The sequence below is a fragment of the Martes martes genome (assembly GCF_963455335.1).
Source record: "Martes martes genome assembly, chromosome: 7".
Lineage (NCBI taxonomy): Eukaryota > Metazoa > Chordata > Mammalia > Carnivora > Mustelidae > Martes > Martes martes.
This window is the reverse complement of record NC_137894.1, coordinates 52,997,604-53,019,476: the sequence shown is the minus strand read 5'-3', so window position 1 is coordinate 53,019,476 and position 21,873 is coordinate 52,997,604. Positions and strand designations below refer to the sequence as shown.

The 21,873-nt window shown below is 37.7% G+C and overlaps 1 protein-coding gene across 1 annotated transcript; it reads right to left on the bottom strand.

The window, feature by feature from the left end:
* Positions 1–308: 308 nt before the first annotated feature.
* On the bottom strand, positions 309–16,103 carry EMC7 (ER membrane protein complex subunit 7). Its single transcript, XM_080807983.1, has 5 exons — positions 15,772–16,103; positions 11,157–11,276; positions 6,197–6,335; positions 4,967–5,047; positions 309–2,372 (listed from the first exon to the last, which is right to left on the bottom strand). The coding sequence occupies exons 1-5, from the start codon at positions 16,002–16,004 to the stop codon at positions 2,220–2,222; spliced, it is 726 nt and encodes a 241-aa protein (XP_080664109.1). The 5' UTR covers positions 16,005–16,103; the 3' UTR covers positions 309–2,219.
* Between the last annotated feature and the right edge of the window lie 5,770 nt (positions 16,104–21,873).

The following is a 21,873-nucleotide window of genomic DNA, read 5'->3' as shown; positions in this document are numbered from 1 at the left end:
AATTTTAAAACACAAGGCTTATATTAAGAAGGAGATATATATATATGTATATACATATACATATATATGAATCTAAGAAAGGCCCTAAAGAGCAAAACAACACTTTGCCTCCAAATGCGGAACACCAGAAAGAATCCAAAGAAGTAGAAAAGAAAGAAAAACTTGGCAGTGATATATCGTTCCTACAGGCAGGAAATAATAGAACTGGATTAAAATTCTGGTGGAATAATTTTAGATCTGAAAAAGAATTTATAGGTCTAATCCAAATCCCTCAATTTACAGATGAGGCAACTTGAGGCCCATTTATTCATTCATTTAACAGACATTTATTGTGTGCCTACATGCTCAACGCTAGAAATACAACAATGAAGAAGACAAGACATGATTCAAAGAGGGAAAGTGACTTGCCCAAAGTCACAAAGCAAGTTAGCAGCTAAATGGGCTCTTTGCACTAAACCCAACATTGCCTAATAAAATACAATCATTTCTGCATCTGTAAGCACACTAAGCCTTTGATGAAGGTTCTATGCAAAGATAAGATTTTCATATACAACTGATATAGTAACATTCTGTAATATAAGAGATGTCTAGATTTTATATTCAGATGGTTTTAGAATCTATATAAAATAACCACAAAGTTTCTTTATTAGCACATGAAATGATAACTTCCTTGGAAGAGCTTTCTAATTTTTTTGGTCATTAGGTATTATATGTGCAAATTTTGACAATCCAAATTTTGACATTTTTCAAGATGATTTCCAGTCATACAACTACGACTCTCACTATATTCTGTTTCTTTTAAATTGCAACTTTCATTCAACTAGTATTTTAATATTTTATTTTCAATAAATGACTCTATTTTCAAAGACCTACCTAGTTCTACCATTAACTAATTTACCTATCTTAGTCATTCATAGCTCAACCAGTTTGGTAACCTCAGCATATAATTAACAAACAGAGATATAGTTAATAAAATGTCCTGTATCAGAACTTATATCTTTAAAAGAAAACTTACAAGCTCCACTTCAAAATGGACAATGGTACTTACCCAAAAGAGAAAATAAGAATCTGGAATCAACTTCTTTTGTTATTTTTGGCTGGTTTAATGCCCTTAAGAAAGCAGTAGGGGAGTTCTTTAACATAGAAGAGGGTAAGAGACCTTTACTAGAGAAGTAATAGTATAGTTTCAGAGTTCATTTTTAATTAAAATAAACCAAAATAAAAGGTATGAAATTTTTATAACTTATTGAAATAAAAAGTTTTTTAGATAATCCGGACTGTAAAGTAATGTAACCTATATTCCAACAAGTCTGAGAATGATGGGAAAGATGAGGAGATTCAAAAGCTCCCCGTGCTATACTACCAACATTACAGCATGGAGCTCTAAGGTTGATTTTCCATCCTTAGTCTCCAGAAGGCTCTCCTATGCTGCACTTCCTTCCCCTGACCATTCATTCCCTCTTATTATTGTGCTTCCTCCCTACATAATAAGCTCTATGAAGGACAGCCACTGGACATTATCCATCTCTGAATCCTACATTGAAGCACAGCACATTACTGGCACTCAGTAATGAATCCCATAGATGGTAACCAAAATTTAAGAACTGGTAACAACTACTCTCATTCATATATTCATACTCTAATAAAACTAACTGTACTAACAAAAATTAAAACTACATAGGAACATAGGCTTCCATCTCAAACATCGGGGAATGTTAAGTGCAGGGCAGGGCTGACCATTGTGAAAGGTCTGGCTACACAAAAAACCATGGTGCATGCAGCTCTAAAAATATCAGCCACTTTTTTTTAATAGGAAAGGTCAATTGCAAGCCTCATATAATGAAAGAAGAAAACTGTCTGGAATAAAAGAAACATTAAGTGAAGAAGAAATGACAAGGTCATTTTATCTCTGGATTAAGACATTTTAATATACATAATGTATAGTACTTCGTATAATTTATTAACGTCATTTTCTATAGGACACTGTAATTAATTCAGTGACATCAATATTGACCTCATACAGACAAAAGATGAAAGCTGGATTTTCTTGTGTACCAAGTACAAAACATGTGCTAAAGAGTTACCACACACGACAGGTGTAAGAGATCAACTTTAAAGATGACTCAAGTTTACAGTAGTTGCTTCACACGGTTTCCCCTCAAGACTTGGATGTCACCCAGTGATCCATATTTGTGCAAATGCTATCTCCAACTGTCCAACTACCTCCTTTTGCCAGCCCCACTTTTGCCTGTTTTACTGCTGCCGCTGCTAGACTTGCCAGAAGATTTTGAAGAGAAGAGTCTTGTCATGAACTCAGAAACATCAGGCAATTCGTGGTTGGAATTCAGCATATTCATCGACTGTTCCATCTCCTGCAAGAGGACAAAGCACAGTAAAAGGGAAGGCATTGGGATCCTTCAAGTCATCTAACAACTAACACTTCCATTAAAGGAGAGGAATAGAATAAAGAGCAGCTACTGGTCCTCAGCAATGTTCTACCCACAGCCCTTCAGAAACCATGTTTCATACCTCCTTTATACTACTAAGCATTGTGGTCCTTAATTAATGTCCAATAAATCTTACGTTGGTGTGATTCAGCTTATGTTTTCCTAAAGAGTATTTTCTATGATTATATGTGATCATATTCTTGCCATCTTATTTTGTTTTCTGGTTAAAATGCTCTTACTGTTTTAATGTTTTTCTAAATTCATGCTTTCTTTAGATGCATATAAAAAAGAATATCAGTCTTTAACTATATACAAGGTTATCAGAAATGTTTGGACAATAACTACATATTTCCAACACTTCATTCATAAGGCCCTTAGTAATAATTCTGTGAATGCTATTAAGGCCTGAGTGACCTCAATCACAGCAACTAAAGCAAGCAACAGAAATGCTACAAACAAATCACTGGCAGGACCTCATAAGGATCTGGCACTTTTATTTTGAGGTTTTGTCCTCTCTCTAATAAGCCAACAATCTATAAAGTATTGCTCTACCTTCAACAATATTTATGTAATATATGTCACATCTGAATTTTACATTAAATTCCAAAGTGAACTTAAAATTGTATTAGTTTACACATGAAAAAAAAAACAGCAAAAACTGTATTACCTATCATTTAAAGTTGAACACCACTTGGATATTAGCTTAGGCTTTCTCCCCAAAGGTAGAATTTATACATGGGTTTTCAAGGAGAAAGTGCATTTACAGATACACCCAGGAAAAGAAACATTATAAGCATAAATCAGAAATGTTAACAAGTTCTAATCATCAAAAATTAAATGCATATGGTAAGAGGTCTTGAGACCCTGCAAAAATGTATCATCAACTCTATTTCTGAATCTCCTCAGTTCTGAAGCTCTTGAATAAAGACCTTTTTACACTGCTTACTTTGTGCAAAGCACTCTGCAAGGAATGAACTTTTGATCCAATGTGACCTCCAACGTTTCCTTCTATTGATACCACAGGGTTAAGTGGTTAACAGATACAAAGATGACATAGGATGTACTTTCTGACCAACACTGAAGCAAAAATGTCGAATTTGGCAATAAGACATTCTGAAGTATCATAAAGCATTCTTTGATCATGAAGCTTTTTCTGCTATTCCAGCTTGGGATAAATGCCTTGCCTTCTACAGAACTTAATCATCTACTACCTCAGCAAACATTTTAATTTATTTGATGTGTATCTTATTTTCCCATTTAAAACTCTCTCACACATACACCCACAATCCTCTGATGGCAAGAAGAGTGTTTATAAATTCATTCTATTTCCTACATTTAACTGGATTCTGAGTCTGTTGACAACAGGGATGATATACAACTCATTTTTGTATCCCTAGTATCTATAACACAGATATCAATTAAAAAATGTTCATTCAGGGGCGCCTGGGTGGCTCAGTGGGTTAAGCCTCTGCCTTCGGCTCGGGTCGTGATCTCAGGGTCCTGGGATCGAGCCCCGCATCGGGCTCTCTGCTCAGCAGGGAGCCTGCTTCCTCCTCTCTCTCTCTCTGCCTGCCTCTCTGCCTGTTTGTGATCTCTGTCAAATAAATAAACAAAATCTTTAAAAAAAAATGTTCATTCAGCAATGAATAAGGTGTCAATACATTAATATATTACATACAATGGAAAAACCTGGAACTGAGGAAACAGGCTTGTTGATGGTTTCCAGGTAGAAGAAAAATAAGGGTTTAAAAAAAATTCTGGGGGGCGCCTGGGTGGCTCAGTGGGTTAAACCCTCTGCCTTCGACTCAGGTCATGATCCCAGGGTCCTGGGATCAAGCCCTGCATCGGGCTCTCTGCTCAGCGGGGAGCCTGCTTCCCTTCCTCTCTCTCTGCCTGCCTCTCTGCCTACTTGCAATCTCTGTCTGTCAATAAAATGAATAAAATCTTTAAAAAGAATTCTGAAGATTTCATGGAAGCCAATATTTAAGAGACAAAGCAGTGGCACTAAATTTGAAGCACCTTACTTGGCAACTCCCTGCCCATTGCAAAACCAGTATGATTTTGTGGTGAAAAGTCTAGAAGCCACTATTCTATTTTTCTCCCTTAGTTAACTGAATTTGTGTGTGTGTGTGTATCTGAACACAAAAACTAAATATATACTCTGAAGAGTTTTATAAAATAAAGGTAAATTATAAAAAGCTATCATTTTGCAAACTATATGGATTGGGGTACCATTTGAACTATTTAACAAGAGAGGCACAAAGACAGTCGTACTAAGAAGAGTGTTTAAGCTATATGAAGAGACCCAGGCTTTTATCAGGCAGAACCAACTGAATGTATCTGGTCCAGTGGAAACAAGTAATTAAATGAGAGGAACATGATACTGTGTTAACACAGCCTCAATGAATTCGGCTTGGGAATTAGGATAAAGCTGAAAAAACCCAAGCCATTCAGCCACAACCGCTGGTTCAGGCATCAGAATATGGTTCAAAAATCCACAGAGGGGACAAACATCTTACCCGTCTCATGTCAGGATCACTTGTATTGACCACTTTGGGCAGAAGCACAAATATCAATAACGGAAGAACCATCATCATAACCTGTGGAGGAAAAAAAATCCAGAAAGTGTTTTCCCCACTTAACAGAAGAATAAAATCTACACTTAACATATACTTCGTATATGAGCCACCTATCATTTTGCAGAGTTTACAATTTTATTTAACACAAACAGTATGTTTCTGTTACTCACTTTCCTTAATCTGCAGTCTGGCATTAGGAACAATGATCCTGATGGCCAACTGGGATCTTTCCAGATGACTGTGTGGTTCTTGCAGAAAATATTATATTGACCCTCTAATTAATATACATCTTCTCAAGACTGGAACATAGTACCAGGTGACTACTACAACAGATCAGTTTTAAAAAATGCCTGCCAAGCTTCTAGCCCTAGGTACGTTTCCACGGAATTTCAGAAATGAGAATATGCAGATATTTCTTAATAAGGTTTGGAGTTTCATTGCTGATTTCTCCTATGCACTCTACCCTCCTGGTTCTTTACGCCTGAGAGGAGATTTAGGTACTATTTATTCCTCTCAAAAAATGTACCTTCTCCAAATATTCCTGTTTGTGATTTAAATAGCTATCAGCAAGGAATATGATCACCATTTAGAATATTTCAAGATAATAATTCAACTTTCAGAAGCAGAAAAAAAAAGTTAATTTGTTTCTAAAGAATGTATCCTATTAGTGCTTTATTATTAGTGGACACCATAACATCAGTTTCACACCAAGTATTTAAATTATCACAGAATAATTTCTCTGTTTACTACACATGTGAAAAAAGGAGAAAAATGCTTACTCAAGCCACCAACAGTGGCTGTTCAATAAATGATGGCACATCCATCAGTGAACTAATAGGCAGGAAGAACGAAGGATGAGACTGCTAACTCTACATGTGACTTACCACATACTCTTATTCCATTTGCATTTTAAAACATTTCATCATAAGTATTTACCCCATTTCTGTTGCACATTTCAATGTCAAAGCAACCATGCAATTCTCACTACATTATTTCCATTATTTCCGAAGCTACTATTTTCCTGAAATCAATAAATCAATAAACCATTCACAATTAACCTTTCATCTAACAATCTGACGTCTTTTCTTCCTCACCAGGATTAGACATTTTTGACTACCTAGAATCAAATTAGAGAGTAGTTAAGATACTTAATTGTAGCATGATACATACCATCGGGTTCATTAGAAAGTCTGTCCAGCCCCATGATTCCCTTTTAATAAAGTAAGAAGGTGGGCCTGAAGATTTCATTTGGAGAGGATAGGGCAGTCTGACCACTTCTGATGTTTTGATGTAATTCACATATCTTGCTCTGATAAAGCCATATGAGAAAAGCATCAGTAGTTTTATCAAAAACATTACTAGTTAAAAGAACTACTCATAATTTTTAGCAATACCTTTCGCTTTTTCCAAAATGCTTTGGCATCTAAACTCTTGATCTTAAAAATCTTATCTGTATTTCTAAAGTATTTAGCAAAATGTAGAGAAAGAACACTAGACTTGAAATCGGGAGACCTAATTTTGAGCTGTAGCTCTGTCATTACACAGGCCTGTGGGATTAGCTCTTTTAGAAATTCTTCTAGCTTTAATGCTCTTTGATTATATTTAATAATAAATTAATTTTGCTATAAATATACAAAATGCTGCGTATCTCTTTGGCTGTCTGAGATATGAATTAATAAACATACCTAATTTTCAAGTCTATTTTGCAGGAAAAATTTATGATTCAAGAAAGTCCTGCAACAGTGCTATAGGTAACACTACATTTTCACCTGAGATGCACTAACTTTAATCAAAACTCTCACCCAGGGACGCCTGGGTGGCTCAGTGGGTTAAAGCCTCTTCCCTCGGCTCAGGTCATGATCCCAGCATCCTGGGATCGAGCCCCACATCGGGCTCTCTGCTCAACAGGCAGCCTGCTTCCTCCTCTCTCTCTGCCTGCCTCTCTGCCTACTTGTGATCTCTGTCTGTCAAATAAATAAAATCTTAAAAAAAAAAAAAAAAAAACTCTCACCCACTTTCACACATGTTCCAGGCTTACTCTTTGAAAACTGCCTCCCCGCTGCTCACTCGCTTGCTTTCAGAACTTCTATTTGACACCCGTTCAATCTTTTCATTCTCTACTCGGCGTCTTGTTAACTAAATTCTTTCACAGTGTCCATTCCTTTATGTGTACTAGATTCTGGGTAAGTTTCTTCTGATCCATCTTGTAGTTCATCAAACCTCTGTTCAGTTGCTTAACACATGCATTGAGTTTTGTATTCCAAAGCTTATATTTATTGGAGAAGTTCTATTTTGTTTTTTTTTTTTTCAAATATCTATGATCTATTTTTGTAGTATCTTACTCTTATGGCAATAAATCTTTTATTTGTTTTAGCATTTTAAATATAAACTATTTCATAGTTTATATCCAATAATTCTATTATCTAAGGTTCTCAGAGGTCTAATTCATCTGCTGACTCAATATACATTGTTTTCTTGGGTATTTGATAAGTTATGTACTTTTTTTACGTATGGGCCTGGACAGAGAGTATCTCCTTGCAGAGAGATTATGCATTTGTCTCCACCACGAGAGCAGGATTGTGACCAGGAGCGATCTTGTTAATTGAATGGCTTGAAAGTTTCTGGATTATGCGGGAGGTAATAAATTCACACACTAAATTTCAATGAGAGTAGGATGGTGACTATTAAATTTCAGGAGACATTTTTCCCTCCAAAAGGCCAGGCCCAGATTGGGAGCCTGGTCTTTTGGATTTTAGTGCCAAGGGTCAAAGAGAAAATCAAGTCCTAGATCTAATTCTGGCTCAAAGAAAGCCTAAGACTTACCTCTTACCTACATACTGCTAATAAAATCTAAGCTTCTTTTTCTTTTCTTTTTTTTTTTTTTTTAAGTAGGCTCCACGAGCTGAGATGAAGAACTGAGCTAAGATTAAGAGTTGGATGCTTAGCCAACTGAGCCACCCAGATGCCCCAAATCTGAGTGTTTTGGTTAGAATATCAAAACCCCCAGGAATGAAAGTGGCTTATAGTTTGTCCCCCAAGGACTTCCCTTACTCTTCTAGGAGCTATACATTTAAAAGGAAATGTTTATCATATACCAAGCATGCTTACAAAATACTGGCCAAGAATATTAGGATCTTATTTAAATCCCCCTCTTTCTCTATTCTGTCCCATCCACAATTATTAAAATGTTAAGGGCCTTGTTTTTAACCTATGCTTCAGGCATCCTATCATCAGGAATGGAACTGAGAATATGAATCCCACTGCAACCAGTCCTTAAACGCTAAAGCAGGAAGTACTCTTTACCCAAAGCAAAAACCTTTATATATAGAAAAATATTTCTACTTGCTTACTTTATTCAAAATTCAGAGCAAAAGTACATAAATATAAATCATAGTTTCTAATAGACAAGCATTCCCCCCCCTTTTTTTTAAAGATTTTATTTATTTATCAAAGAGAGAGAGCGTGTATGCACAAGCAGGCAGAGTGGCAGGCAGAGGCGGAAAGAAAAGCAGGCTCCCGGCTGAGCAAGGAGCCGGATACAGGACTCAATCCCAGGAATCTGGGATCACGACCTGAGCCGAAGACAGCAGCTTAACTGACTGAGCCACCTAGGCATCCCCAAGCATCCCCTTTTAACAACTCTCATTTCCCCCAGTATTCAGTGTTTTTGCTATTTCTTTAAAAACCTGTGAAATGTGTACATAATGTACAGTGTAATCTACACACCCACCCATCTCCAAACTTACAATTCTAAAATATATAAAAAGTCATGATAAGTCCCTTGTTTTTTTTAAAGTTTTTTTTTTTTAAAGATTTTATTTATTTGACAGAAAGAGAGACAGCAAGAGAGGGAACACAAGCAGGGGGAGTGGGAGAAGGAGAAGCAGGCTTCCCGCTGAGCAGGGAGCCCAATGCGGGACTCGATCCCAGGACTCTGGGATCATGACCTGAGCTGAAGGCAGACACTTAATGACTGAGCCACCCAGGCGTCCCAATGTAAGTCCTTTAAAGTTTAAATTTAACATACTAGGATTTTACCTATATATTTTCTTACAAGTCTTCATGCCTCTAAAACAAGATGTGAGAAATCTGATACCTAATGTGCTTCAACTACTTTGAAAAAATCCACTTATTCTAATCAAATATTTATAAACATATTTACAAGAGATTACCTTCAATTCACGCTTTACCCTTGCTCTAAATAGCCAACAGCAAGAAATATGATTAGAATTTGGACAAACTAGACTATTCTAAGACAACAATTTTAACTTCAAAAATCGGGGGAGGGGGTAATTTGTTTCTAAGTGGCATCATTTTTAGTGGCATCATTATATTAGTTTCATGATAATATCAAGAATGTAAGTTATAATTGTCTCTGTTCATTACACATGTTAAAAAAGGAGAAAGAATGGGCACCTGGGTGGCTCAGTCATTGGGCATCTGCCCTCAGCTCAGGTCATGATCCCAGGATCCTGGGATCCACTGGGCTCCCTGCTCAGTGGGGAGCCTGCTTCTCCCTCTCCAGCTCTCCGGTGCTTGTGCTCCCTCTCTTGTTATCTCTCTGTCATAAATAAATAAAATCTTTAAAAAAAAAAAAAAGGAGGAGAAAGAAAACCCTACCTGTCCATCAGTAGGCACTGGCATCAATGGACTAATCTGTAGCTGATATAAAGGATGAGACAGCTCTATGTGAGACTCACTCTATGTGAATTATAATATTATACTTTTATGACATTCAGTGTCCAAAAACAAAACAAAGCAAAACATAAGGTGAAGAAAGAAGAAAAACATTTTAGGTGTAAACACTATCTCAAATGTAAATATTATGGTACCAACTAAACATATCTCTATCATGTCAGCTCAATTTGGGGTCGCTACAAATCAATCTAAATATTCTCGGCACATAACAAAAAGGTCAGTAATAAAACAGAACCCCAAAATTATTTTTGCCTTTCCAAGACCTATGCTTTATTACTGTAACATGGAGTTATTTTGTGATAGCTCAAAGAGACATTACCACTCAAAATTCTTTCATATTTGTCACCATACCTCAATAAAGCTAGAAAAAAATAAACAAATAAATAAAATTCACTTATTTATTTATTTATTTATTTATTTATTTATTGGTCAGTTTAGACCAAAGAGAATACTACTAGTATGGGACAATAATAGGTAAATAAATAAATAAATAAATAAACTGCTGATAACAGAAGGAATAACTGTGGACATCTACACAACAGATTCTAACTTCAAATGGATTTGTGGTATTCTATACTCACAGCCTGAATTATTCCCACATCTTTTCACCTCAACTTCAAAGCATATGCTCATCTACTTAGAAATTATACTGTGCTTTTTTCTCTTCTTATCATGATTCTCACTTTGAGATAAACTACACAATGTAATCCATCGTTTGCCCCCAAAATACTAAATTTCTACTGTACACTAAATATTTCAGAAAGGAAGAACTGAAGAAATTTCCAGATAAATGCAACTATTAAGTAGATATTAAGAGGTATTGTCAAAATATCCCAGTGAAAAACAGGTGGCATATAATATTTCTAATTTAGAAAAGTTAATTATTTCCCACTTTAAATAATCATATTTCCTTTTTTTTTTTTTAAGATTTATTTATTTGTCAGAGAGAAAGAGAGAGAGTGCACAAGCAGGGGGAGCAGCAGGCAGAGGGAGAAGCAGCCTCCCCGCTGAGTAAGGATGAGATGTGGGACTCTCAGGGTCCTGGGACCATACCTTAGTCAAAGACAGAAGCTTAACCAACTGACAATCATTATTTCAATTATAACTTTCACAGGGCTTTTGCTCTCATGGTAGGTAATCGTGCCCCTTCTCTATTATAATCATATCAGGAGCTTTAAAATAAATTTAAGCCAGAGCAGGAGGAAGTTCAACTTTGTAGTATTACCAATGCTTAAATTAAAACAATGTAAGGATATTGGGAGATGGGGGCAGAGAGGAAAAAATTTTTTAAATTAAAGACAATATAAGGATATTTTTATGGAATACCTACTTTAAATGAGAAACTTTTCAACCCTAACTATAAATTCTAAAAGGAATATAGGAGGTACTCAGCAGCCTTGCCTTTTGTAAAAACTAAATCAGGTGCCCTTACCTCATTTTTCCTTTTGAAGTGATATCTACTCGGACAGGATCAAACCTGTAAGCTGGAGATATAACTTCCACTACATAAGATCCAGAAGGTATATCATGAACCACAAAACTCCCATCTGTCCTAGAAAAATGAAAATCATATTTAGATACTTCTGATCAACAGCTTGCTTTTTTCTTATGTTCTAAATCATCTGTTAACTCCCAAATCAACCCCCCCATCAAATGACACAGAAATTAACAACAAAAAAAGTCCCCAAACTGGCAAGAATTGTCCCCATGCTTTAGCTTCCATAATCACACAGAAGGGGTTCTGGAAAATACACCACAGCACTCCACAGGAGCAGAGAATCCTGACATAGAAAGTAGTTCTAGTTCCTTCTGGGGGATAGTTGATAACAGGGGCACAGTTTCAATTCTGAAGCCATGTCTTCATTCAAGAGAAATTATCAAAATGCATCATAACTACATTAAGGTTCCAATTTTGCCTGCAACAACTCCTTAATTAAAAATAAATGGCTTTTTTCCCCCTAGTTTTTGTTTGCATTTTGTTGTCTTTCTTTCTAAGAAGAATGCCATCAAGTACAATTTGTTCCACTTGTTACAAATAGTTCCCATTTACTCTGGTTACTTTTGTTTGGATATACATAAGTTTAACAGATTTATGTAGTTAAAACTATCTGCCTTTTCCATACTGACTTTTTAAAAACCTTCTATACTTAGAAAACCATCCCATCCAAGAGCTGATAATTTCAGATTCGCAGATCAAAATCAATTTGTTTTTTAATATTGGGAAACTGACACGCTGAGGAAAACGAAGTTTATGTTTCAGGAAAAAACAAATGATCCTAAAAGGAACTGCTTTATCAGAGAAGTCCCTGGATCATAATACATTAAATAATGCTTCTTAAATCACTGGGCTCTTTCGGGGCAACTGGGTGGCTCAGTCGGTTAAGTGTTTCCCTTCAGCTCAGGTCATGATCTCAGGGTCCTGCATGGAGTCCCAGATCAGGCTCTCTGCTCAGTGCGGAGTCTGCTTGTCCCTCTCACTCTCCCTCTGTGCTCACTCGCACTCTCTCTCTCTCTCCCTAATAAATAAATAAATAAAATCTTTAAAAAAAAAAAATCCTTAGGCTTCACAGCTGAAGGAATAATTTATTCTGCCATACCCACAATATTTACTGAAGGTAAAAGGAAAAGACATTTCTTGCTATTTCAAAGTACAGACTGAACTAAAACAGAACTGAAATGTAAACATCAAGTTAACTTATTCCTGGGCTGGATATCATCACTGGGCCTTCGCACCCACTCACCACCCTTCAACTCTTTGTAGACTGGAAGAAGGAAAGAAAATGAGCTTAGCATAATTTTCCCCATCTCTCCCCTGAGAGGCCACCTCTGACTTGCTGTGTCAAGGGACAGTGCTCCTCTGAAGGCAGTCCTTTCTTCCCCTCTAGGTCCCAGTAAACTTTACCTCTCCTAATTCCTTCAGGCTTAGAGGTAATAGTAGCCTTGAGGTTGTAAACTCTAGAGTACTGCACAATCTGGTTGTTTCCCTATACCATGACTACAGTGTTTAATCCCTTCATTAGACTTTCCTTGAATTTTTCTAATTTGGGTGTCTTCTGCTTCTTGATGGGAACCTCAATAAACAAACTTCAAAATATTTTTCTAGATCCAGAAAAAGAATTAAACGAATGATTGTGAAACACAGCAGCAGATCTAACTACCCAAAGGAAAATGCAAATCTATTTTTCACCGTAAGACAAATATTTGAGAAAGATAACATATAAATTTTATAGTGAAATTTTAAAACTTGGTTTTAAAAATGTACTCTGCAAGTGCTGTGAAATGTGTAAACCTGGCAATTCACAGACCTGTACCCCTGGGGATAAAAATACACTATATGATTATTAAAATAAATAAATAAATTTTAAAAAAATGTACTCTGCAATATGTAAGCTTTGTTGGATCCTGACTTGAAAGAATTACATGGAGCATTTTTTAGATAAATGAACTGGGTATTAGATGAAGCTGTGGCATTATTACTTATTTTATTAAGTCAATAATGGTATTGTGGGTTTTTTTTAAGCCCTTACCTTTTAGAGACACATGCTTTTTCAAGGGAGATTATATTTAGGGTGATATTTAAATATTCCAGAAAAAAAATAAATGTGGTACAGAGGAGACATGAAACGGAACAGTAGATTGTGATGGGTACCTATGCATTCATGAAACTGTCGTTTATTTTAGTGTATGTCTGCAATTTTCCATAACAAAAAGTTCCCCAAAAAAGCATAGTGCATAAAATCTACTACATCAAAAGAACTGAAAAGTACCTAAATGTCCCCAAACAGAAGACTACTGAAATAAGTTATGCTTTATATACACAGTGATGAGGGCAATAAGTGGCATGAAGCACCCACAGTCAAAACTCCCCTCATTTCTATCAGCCAACAAGCCTAACTGTTAAGTCAAAACTCCAAGCTAATTATGCATAACAAGTACAAGACAATTACTATCCCTCTTACAAGTTTCCCAACATAAGCTCCTCATATTAATTCTTAGCTAATTCTTTCTACAAACAGAAGAACATGAAATGGTGTAAGTAACTGCTCCCAAAATATTAACTGGGGGATAAAAAAAAAACAGATGACAAAGTACTACATATTGTATTTTACTATTAAAAACTCATCGGAAAACATACAATAAAATGTTAAGTCTTGTTATCCCTAACTTGTTTACATTTTCTTCAATAAACATATTGCTTATACATTACTTTAAAATAAAAATATTAGGGGCGGCTGGGTGGCTCAGTCGTTAAACGTCTGCCTTCAGCTCAGGTTATGATCCCAGGGTCCTAGGATCGAGACCCACATCGGTTTCCCTGCGGGGAGCCCACTTCTCCCTCACTCACTCCCTCTGCTTGTGTTCCCTCTCTCGGTGTATGTCTGTTAAATAAATAAATAAAATAAAATCTTCAAAAAACGAAACTAATAAATGCTTTTTAAAAGAATTGAATACTGCAGAAAAGAGAAGCCAAAACGTCAATTTACACTAATGTCCCAAGGTTTAATTAAGAGTTTTTTCATTAGGGACGCCTGGGTGGCTCAGTTGGTTGAGCCGCTGCCTTCGGCACAGGTCATGATCCCAGGGTCCTGGGATCAAGTCCCGCATCGGGCTCCTTGCTCGACAGGGAGCCTGCTTCTCTCACTGCCTCTGCCTGCCCCTCTGCCTGCTTGTGTGTACTCTCGCTCTCTCTGGCAAATAAAAAAAATCTTAAAAAAAAAAAAAAGTTTTTTCATTAAAACATCATTACTTGGGGCAAACCCTCAAGAATGCCCTACGCCAGATTTGTAAATACAAATAGTATTAAAAGACTAACTTCTCGGGCGCCTGGGTGGCTCAGTGGGTTGAGCCTCTGCCTTCGGCTCAGGTCATGGTCTCGGGATCCTGGGATCGAGTCCCGCATCGGGCTCTCTGCTCAGCGGGGAGCCTGCTTCCTCCTCTCTCTCTCTCTCTGCCTCTCTGCCTACTTCTGATCTCTCTCTGTCAAATAAATAAATGAAATCTTAAAAAAAAAAAAAAAAAAAAAAAAAAAAGACTAACTTCTCATCATTATCTATTAATCTGAGATTCAAACCTCATTCAACAGCACCTGGATGATCTGAATATTTGCAAATCAGATTTAGAAGTAAACGTCCAAATTTAAGATGTCTGGGTTGCAAATACCACTTGCTGGTATACAAACCTATCAGAGAAACACTTCCTTTCCTAAATATTTTCTTTCAGTTCACAGTTTCACCTCCCAAGCAGTGACTGAAAGACTTAAAACATCACATTTGTGCCTAAACATCTGAAAAGCAGGCGACTGCAAAACTGGAATGCTAATAAATTCACCACGTTCTTTAATATAGGCTGAAATCCCATTTTTGCTAATAACTAGAAAAGAAAGAAGCATATAAGCAAATGTGGAGAAACCCCAGTCTCACATAAATGCCACCAAGTGTGATGTTGCAAATCCCTCGATGAATTCAACTGTAAAAAAGAACAACAATCCCACCACCAGGCATAAAAAAAAAAAAAGGTGCTTTGATTAGGGACTTCAGGGCCCATTAATTTGAGAAGCAGCAACATTAGCCTCCCAGTCTATGCCATCATAGAAGTCCTTTGGGTTTTGAGAATTCCCACTTGTTTAGCATCCTTCTACACAACATCAAACTGCCAAAAGACTGAAATGAACGCAAAAAGTGGCCAGATTCTAGAGAGACCAAATGAGATGCAAAGGAAAGAATTCAGCAAAAAACAAATAAGGGGTCCACCTGTCCCGAGGGCCCAAGAGGGGTCAAAAATGGAGTTGAAGATAACGGATCCCACTGCTTCGGCCCTGGGGCAAGCACCTGCCACCCTCATTTCGGGGACACACGGAATGGGGTGATGGGGAATATAGGGGAAAGCGTCGGGTTGCTTCCCAAGGTCTCCCGGCACGGACTGCTTTGACGCCCACCCTTTCACCCTCCGACAGCGACGTCGTCAGTTCTTGACACTTGGCTCTCCTAGGGGGAATTCCCTTCTGGCTTCCACGCCAACCGCTTTCCCGCTGCCCATAGGATGCTCACTTAAGGAATCCGACATGCTCTTCTCCGTCTACTAGCACTCGGGCGGCCGAGATCCAGTCCTGGGGCTTCACTCCTGGAACAACCGCACGTCCCTCAATCTTGAAGCGATCTCCTATGCCGACCCCAGTCCCGCCTGACCCATCGGCAGTAGCCCCAGGCAGCTCCGAGCTCTGGGCATCCCCTGAGAGCAACAGAAGAAGGACGGAAAAGAAGCCCCAAACAGCGGCCGCCATGACAGCAGCTCTCAGCGGCCAGGCCGGCAGCCCCGGAAGCCCTCCCAGCCTCCCAGGTGTCGTCGGCGCCGCCGCCGGCCGATGTCGTCATCACAGTGCGCCGGGTCCTGGCGCGAGCTGAGGGCTCAAACCCGAAGGAAGGAGTCTTGAGCCAATCGCCTTGCGAGACGGAAATGAGGCAAAGCACCGCCGCGAACTCCCGGCGCTCGGGATTGGAAGGCGGTCTGAGGAAAGTGTCAGCTGCCTCTGAGGGGGGCCGCCCACAAAGCGAAAGTGGGGAGGTGTGTGTTGCTGTGGCAGCCGGCCCCGCCCCAGAGTAAAAGACCGTGAGACAGAGCGGCGACGCTCTGAAGTTGTGTCTGCAAATGAGGCTCCGGCTTTAGGGGAAACGGGTTCAGAAGAGAGCTTTCAAAAAAGGTTCTAGAGGTTCTCCAAGGCGTGTGAGATGAAAATGTTCCCATTTGAGTGTTTAAAGGAGATCATGTATCTGCATAGAAAATAGCTGGAAAAGATACATAACTATTTACTAAGGGTTGCCTCTGGCGAAAAAGGAAAGAGTTGAGGGAGATTTAGTCTGGTACTACACCATTCGTTCTATTTTGAACGCTTTACCGTAAACACAACGTTAGGGATGGGGGGACCTGCCAGTATTGATCCCGGGGACTGAGTCAAGATTTCAGAGATCATCTTCAATCTTTTCATTTTCTTGATAATAGAAAGGGAAGTAACGTGCCCAAGGTTTCTGTTAGCTATCAACGTTGTCCTTTTGAACACAAATCTCTGAGTACAAACCTATATTGAAGATTATCGAGGGAAATGCATTTTTTTTTTTTTTTTTTTTTTTTTTTGCCTTGTGAACTCTTAGACTTAGCCTTCCAAAGAACAATAACAAAAATTGGGGAAAAGGATATGACCAAGTCCTCTGAGCCGCTGGCAAGGGGTAGAGATGCAGCCCCTGGGGCCATACCATACTCTATATTCTCCTGAGCATCAGCGACAGTGGGTTAGGGGTACTTTCCCTCTGAAGGTAGCCATTGCTTCACAGTTGGTCTTTGGAAGATGCAAAGCTACGGTAAAAAGATTATCAGGTGCTACAACCCTACACTAAACTACACTACACAAGTGTAGTACAACTACACTAAACTTTGAAAGAAAATTTCACTTTTCTAAAATGTTACAAAATTTACCAACATGCTGAAATAAAAATAGCTTCATCCGTAAATTTTCTGATATTCTTTTACATATTCTTGGTGACCCTGCTTTGTTGGTGTCTTAGACACATGTTCAATTTGATTAGTAGGTAATCAGTGTTGATCTTAATACTGTATGTAGGAGCTGGAGAGTTAACTTTTTAATAGAGGGCCCGAGTGGAAGAAGACCATCAGCAAACAGCAACTGAGCTCTGCATCCCCATTTCTGCCTTTCTCTTTGTTCCCCTACCTTATTGTCACTCTAATACAAAAAAGTCTAATTATCTGAACCCCTCAAATGCCAGCTTATATATCTGCAGGCATAGATGGAGTAGAGAAGTCCCAGTAATGTTTTCTAGTAGTGTGAAATACTATTATCTCTGGTGTTTTCTAGGAACTGCATAGGTATTCAACTTTAAATTATGCAAGAATTATTCCATAATGTATCTCTTGGACTCACGCCTTATAAAAGAAACTATAATTATAATGAAATATTTTAGAAAGACTGTATACTAGACTTGCTCTGTTTGCCCAGCCAGATTCATTCTCTACCCTTCACTCTGCTTTGTGTCTTAGAAGACTGGATCTTGAAGGATTGCAAAAACTTGGTTCCTTTGACCTCTGGGTGGTTGTAATTGGGTTCAGCCGTTAGGAGGTATATGCAGGACACCTCATTCAGTTTCTCTTACTTCAGCCCATAATTACAAGAAAGTTTAATGAAGGGATAACTTACAATAACCCCCTCAAGGCTTCCATCTATTTCCTGCCAAGATTTTGACCCGTATAGATTTCAAGTAGACCTACTTACCTTAATTATGGGAAATACTGTTAAAATGAGAGATGATCAGTTTATTATCCAAGCCCTTTAATTTTTCTCTTTCTTTTTTGCCGCCAGGCTCTTGGCTTCTCATATCATGGCCACAAGGGGGTGAACAAGGATAGGGACAGAGACAACATTCAAAAACCACACAAGGCATTTTTATAAATGTTGGATTGTACCAACAGAGGTTCAGTCTGGATTTTATAGGTAGTATTTATTTTATGTTTTAAAAAGGTGTTAACGTTTCTGATTTTTTGCAATTTTTTATAATATAAATGTTTTATCAATATAAATTGCAAAAATATAAAGCTATTTTAAAAAATAAAAACGGAGGCTAACATTACTAAAAATATATAATAGAATTTACCCTGACATCTTATAATTTGAATAAGCCAAAAAACGGTTGTCATCCTTATCTAAATTTTTCCATGATCACTTAAAGTGGCATCTTTGATGATGATTTTGGTCTTTTCCTCCCTGTCAGTAATTTGCTTGTCAGCATCTTTCAGCATTAAGGAGCTTTTCAAACAATTCTTCATACATTGGCTGTTACAGAAGGGGTAGCAGGTTTTAAGGTGTGACTACAAAGTAATGAGGATTATACCCTTCTCTCCTTCTCTTATATTTAAATCGGTGGGTTTGTTTTTTAAAAATAGAATAATATTAGCAGAACGCTTTGGAAACTTCAGCTGAGCCAATACCCAAACACCCTGCTATTTGCTTTTTTAATTTTATTTGATTTTTGCACTCTGAGTTCTCAAACCTCATTTACTTCAAGTAGATTAGCTAATCTCTTTCACTCAAATAAACTGGAGCCAATTTCCTTAATATTTCAAAATGCCCATCATCCACTAGTACTCCAAGTTTGGCTTTCTGAAGTTCCCTGTGGAGTCCTCTGAAATGGGATGTGTCACCCACCATTCTCAGAGAGAGCTGAAAAGGCATCTAACTTGACTTAATGTCCTGCAAAAATAAATTAGATTTCACTTTTCATTTTACTCTTAAGTCTCATCCCTTCCACCAGATTATCCGAAAATCTTAAGTAAAATGAATTGGGATAGTGTGAAGATACACTAAACAATTTAAACATGAGGAGGAAACAATTATTTTTAATATTAAGCAAAAAGGCAAAATTTTCAATATCCCGGGAAATTCTAGAGAAAGTGCTTTGTAAACGCTGATATAAATATTGTTAGTTATTGTGTTTGAACACTAGTGAATAAGAAATTGAAGTGTTGAAATGAAGAGTTACGTAATACTACCCTCTGTGCATTTGGGCTCTTTCCTCCTGAGGAAGCCAGCTTCTCACTGGCCTGTGGCTGCAGGATAGCAACGTTCCATGCACCACAGGGACCCAGGCTAAGGGACTGGCTCCAAAGCCAGTCACACAATCCGTGAAGTACAATCATTGAACTCCAGTTTCACACAAGGCATCTCTAAGTCCTCTTTGCAACATCCCTGTTTTGTCTGCCTTATATGCCAGCCTTCATAAAGCATTAACCCTCTGTTTACATCTGTGCATAACATGTGTAAAAACTTCTTGGCTTTTCTTCTTGGTTTGTGTCTTTTCATGTTTTTTAAAAAATTGTAGCACGATATACATAATATGAAATATACCATTAAGTGCCCACTTAAGTAGTGTTAAGTCTTGTCCATCCAATTTCCAGAACTTTTTCATCCTGCAAAACAGAGGTCTATATTCATTAAACCAATCCCTACTTTCCTCTACCTCAGTCCCTGGGAACCACCATTCTACTTTCAGCTTCTATGCATTTGTTTAGATAGCTCATGTAAGTGGAATCGTACAGTATATATCCTGTAGCTGGCTTATTTTACTTAGTATAAGGTCCTCAAGGTTTACCCCTGTTGTACCATGTGTTACCATATCACAATTTTCTTCCTTTTTAAGACTGAATAATATCCCATTATATGTTTATACTACTTTTTAAATCCATTCACCCGTTGATGGGCATGTGGGTTGCTTCTACCTTTTGGTTATTGTGACTAGTGCTGCTAATAGTGCATGGGTGTACAAATACCTGTTCAAATCTCTACTTTCATTTCTTTTGAGTATGTACCCAGAAGTGGGATTGCTGGGTCATATGGTATTTCTTTTCTTTCTTTTTTTTTTTTTTAAAGATTTTATTTATTTATTTGACAGAGATCACAAGTAGGCAGAGAGGCAGCAGAGAGAGAGGAGGAAGCAGGCTCCCTGCTGAGCAGAGAGCCCAATGTGGGGCTTGATCCCAGGACCCTGGGATCATGATCTGAGTCGAAGGCAGAGTCTTTAACCCACTGAGCCACCCAGGCGCCCCTCATATGGTATTTCTATGTTTAATTTTTTTGAGCAGTCTCCATACTGTCTTCCACAGCAGCTGCACCATTTTACATTACCTCTAGCAATGCACAAGGGTTCCAGTTTCTCTACATCTTCACAGTTGTCAATTTGTTGTTGTTGTTGTTTTTTATAATAGCCATCCTAATAGATGAGAAGCTGTATCTCATTGTGATTTTGATTTGCATTTCCCTAATAACTAGTGCTATGGTCAAATATTTGTGTTCCCTCAAAATTCAGAGGTTGAAATCCTAACTCTTAAGGGTGGTGGTATTAAGATTGGGAAGTGGTTAGGTCATAAGGGGACAGCCTTCATGAATGAGTTTAGTGTACTTATAAGAGACCCCACAGAGATCTCTAGTGCCTTCTACTATGCCAGGACACAACAAGGAGATGGCCATCTATGAATCAGGAAGCGATGAGACCATGCTGGTGCCTTCATCTTGGACTTCCTAGTCTCCAGAATTGTAAGAAACCTCTGTTGAGTATAGGCTATCCAGGCTGTGGCATTTTGTTAATAGCAGCCCAAATGGACCAGGACTATTGATGTTGAGCATCTTTCCATGTGCTTATCAGCCATTTGCATTTCTTCTTTGGAGAAATGTCTATTCAAGTTCTTTGCCCATTTTTTAAAGATAGTTGTTTTGTGTTTTGGTGGTGGTGGCTGTTGTTGAGTTATAGGACTTTTCATACATTCTGAATATTAACTCCTTTTTTGGACACATGATTTACAAATATTTTCTCCTACTGTGTGGGTTGTCTTTTTCACTCTGTTGATAATGTCCTTTGATGTATAAAAGTTTTTTTTTATGTAGTACAGACATATATACATGGAATAGAATTGAGAGTACAGAAGCAAACCCTGACATTTACATTCAAATTATTTTTGATAAGGGTACCAAGATAATTCAATGGGGGAAAGAATAGCCCTTTAAACAAATGGTCCTGGGACAACTGGATATCCACATACCAAAGAATGAAATTGGACCCCTATCATATGCCATGTAGGAAAATTAACTCAAAATGGATCAAAGACTTAAAGATAAGAACTAAAACTATAAAAATCTTAGAAGAAAACATAGACATAAATCTTTAAGACCTTGGGTTAGGCAATGGCTTCTTAGATATGACACAAAAAGCACAAACAGCCAAAGAAAAAAGTAGATTACTTGGATATCATAAAAATTAAAAATTTTTGTGTTTCAAAGGACACCAACAAGAAAATAGAAAGACAATCCAAATAATGGGAGAAACATTTTGAAATTACATATCTGATAAGGGACTTGTAGCTAGAATATATTAAAAAGTCTTACAATTAACAATAAAAAGACAAATAATCCAATTTAAAAATGGTCAAACGCTCTAAACAAACATTTCTCCAAAGAAGAAATACACATAGTCAATAAGTACATGAAAAGATGCTGAGCGTCAGTACCCATCAGGGAAATGCAAATCAAAATCTCAATGTGATATACACAAACACCAGGACAACTATAATCAAAAAGTCAGATAATAACAAGCATT

Excerpts from the sequence above, each read along its gene's own strand:
- EMC7 (XM_080807983.1), bottom strand. The coding sequence starts at position 16,004 with ATGGCGGCCGCTGTTTGGGGCTTCTTTTCCGTCCTTCTTCTGTTGCTC. Across the intron at positions 11,277-15,771 it reads GAGCATGTCGGATTCCTTAA|GACAGATGGGAGTTTTGTGG; the intron begins GTGAGCATCCTA and ends TCATTTTTCTAG. Across the intron at positions 2,373-4,966 it reads GTGATCCTGACATGAGACGG|GAGATGGAACAGTCGATGAA; the intron begins GTAAGATGTTTG and ends GTCCTCTTGCAG.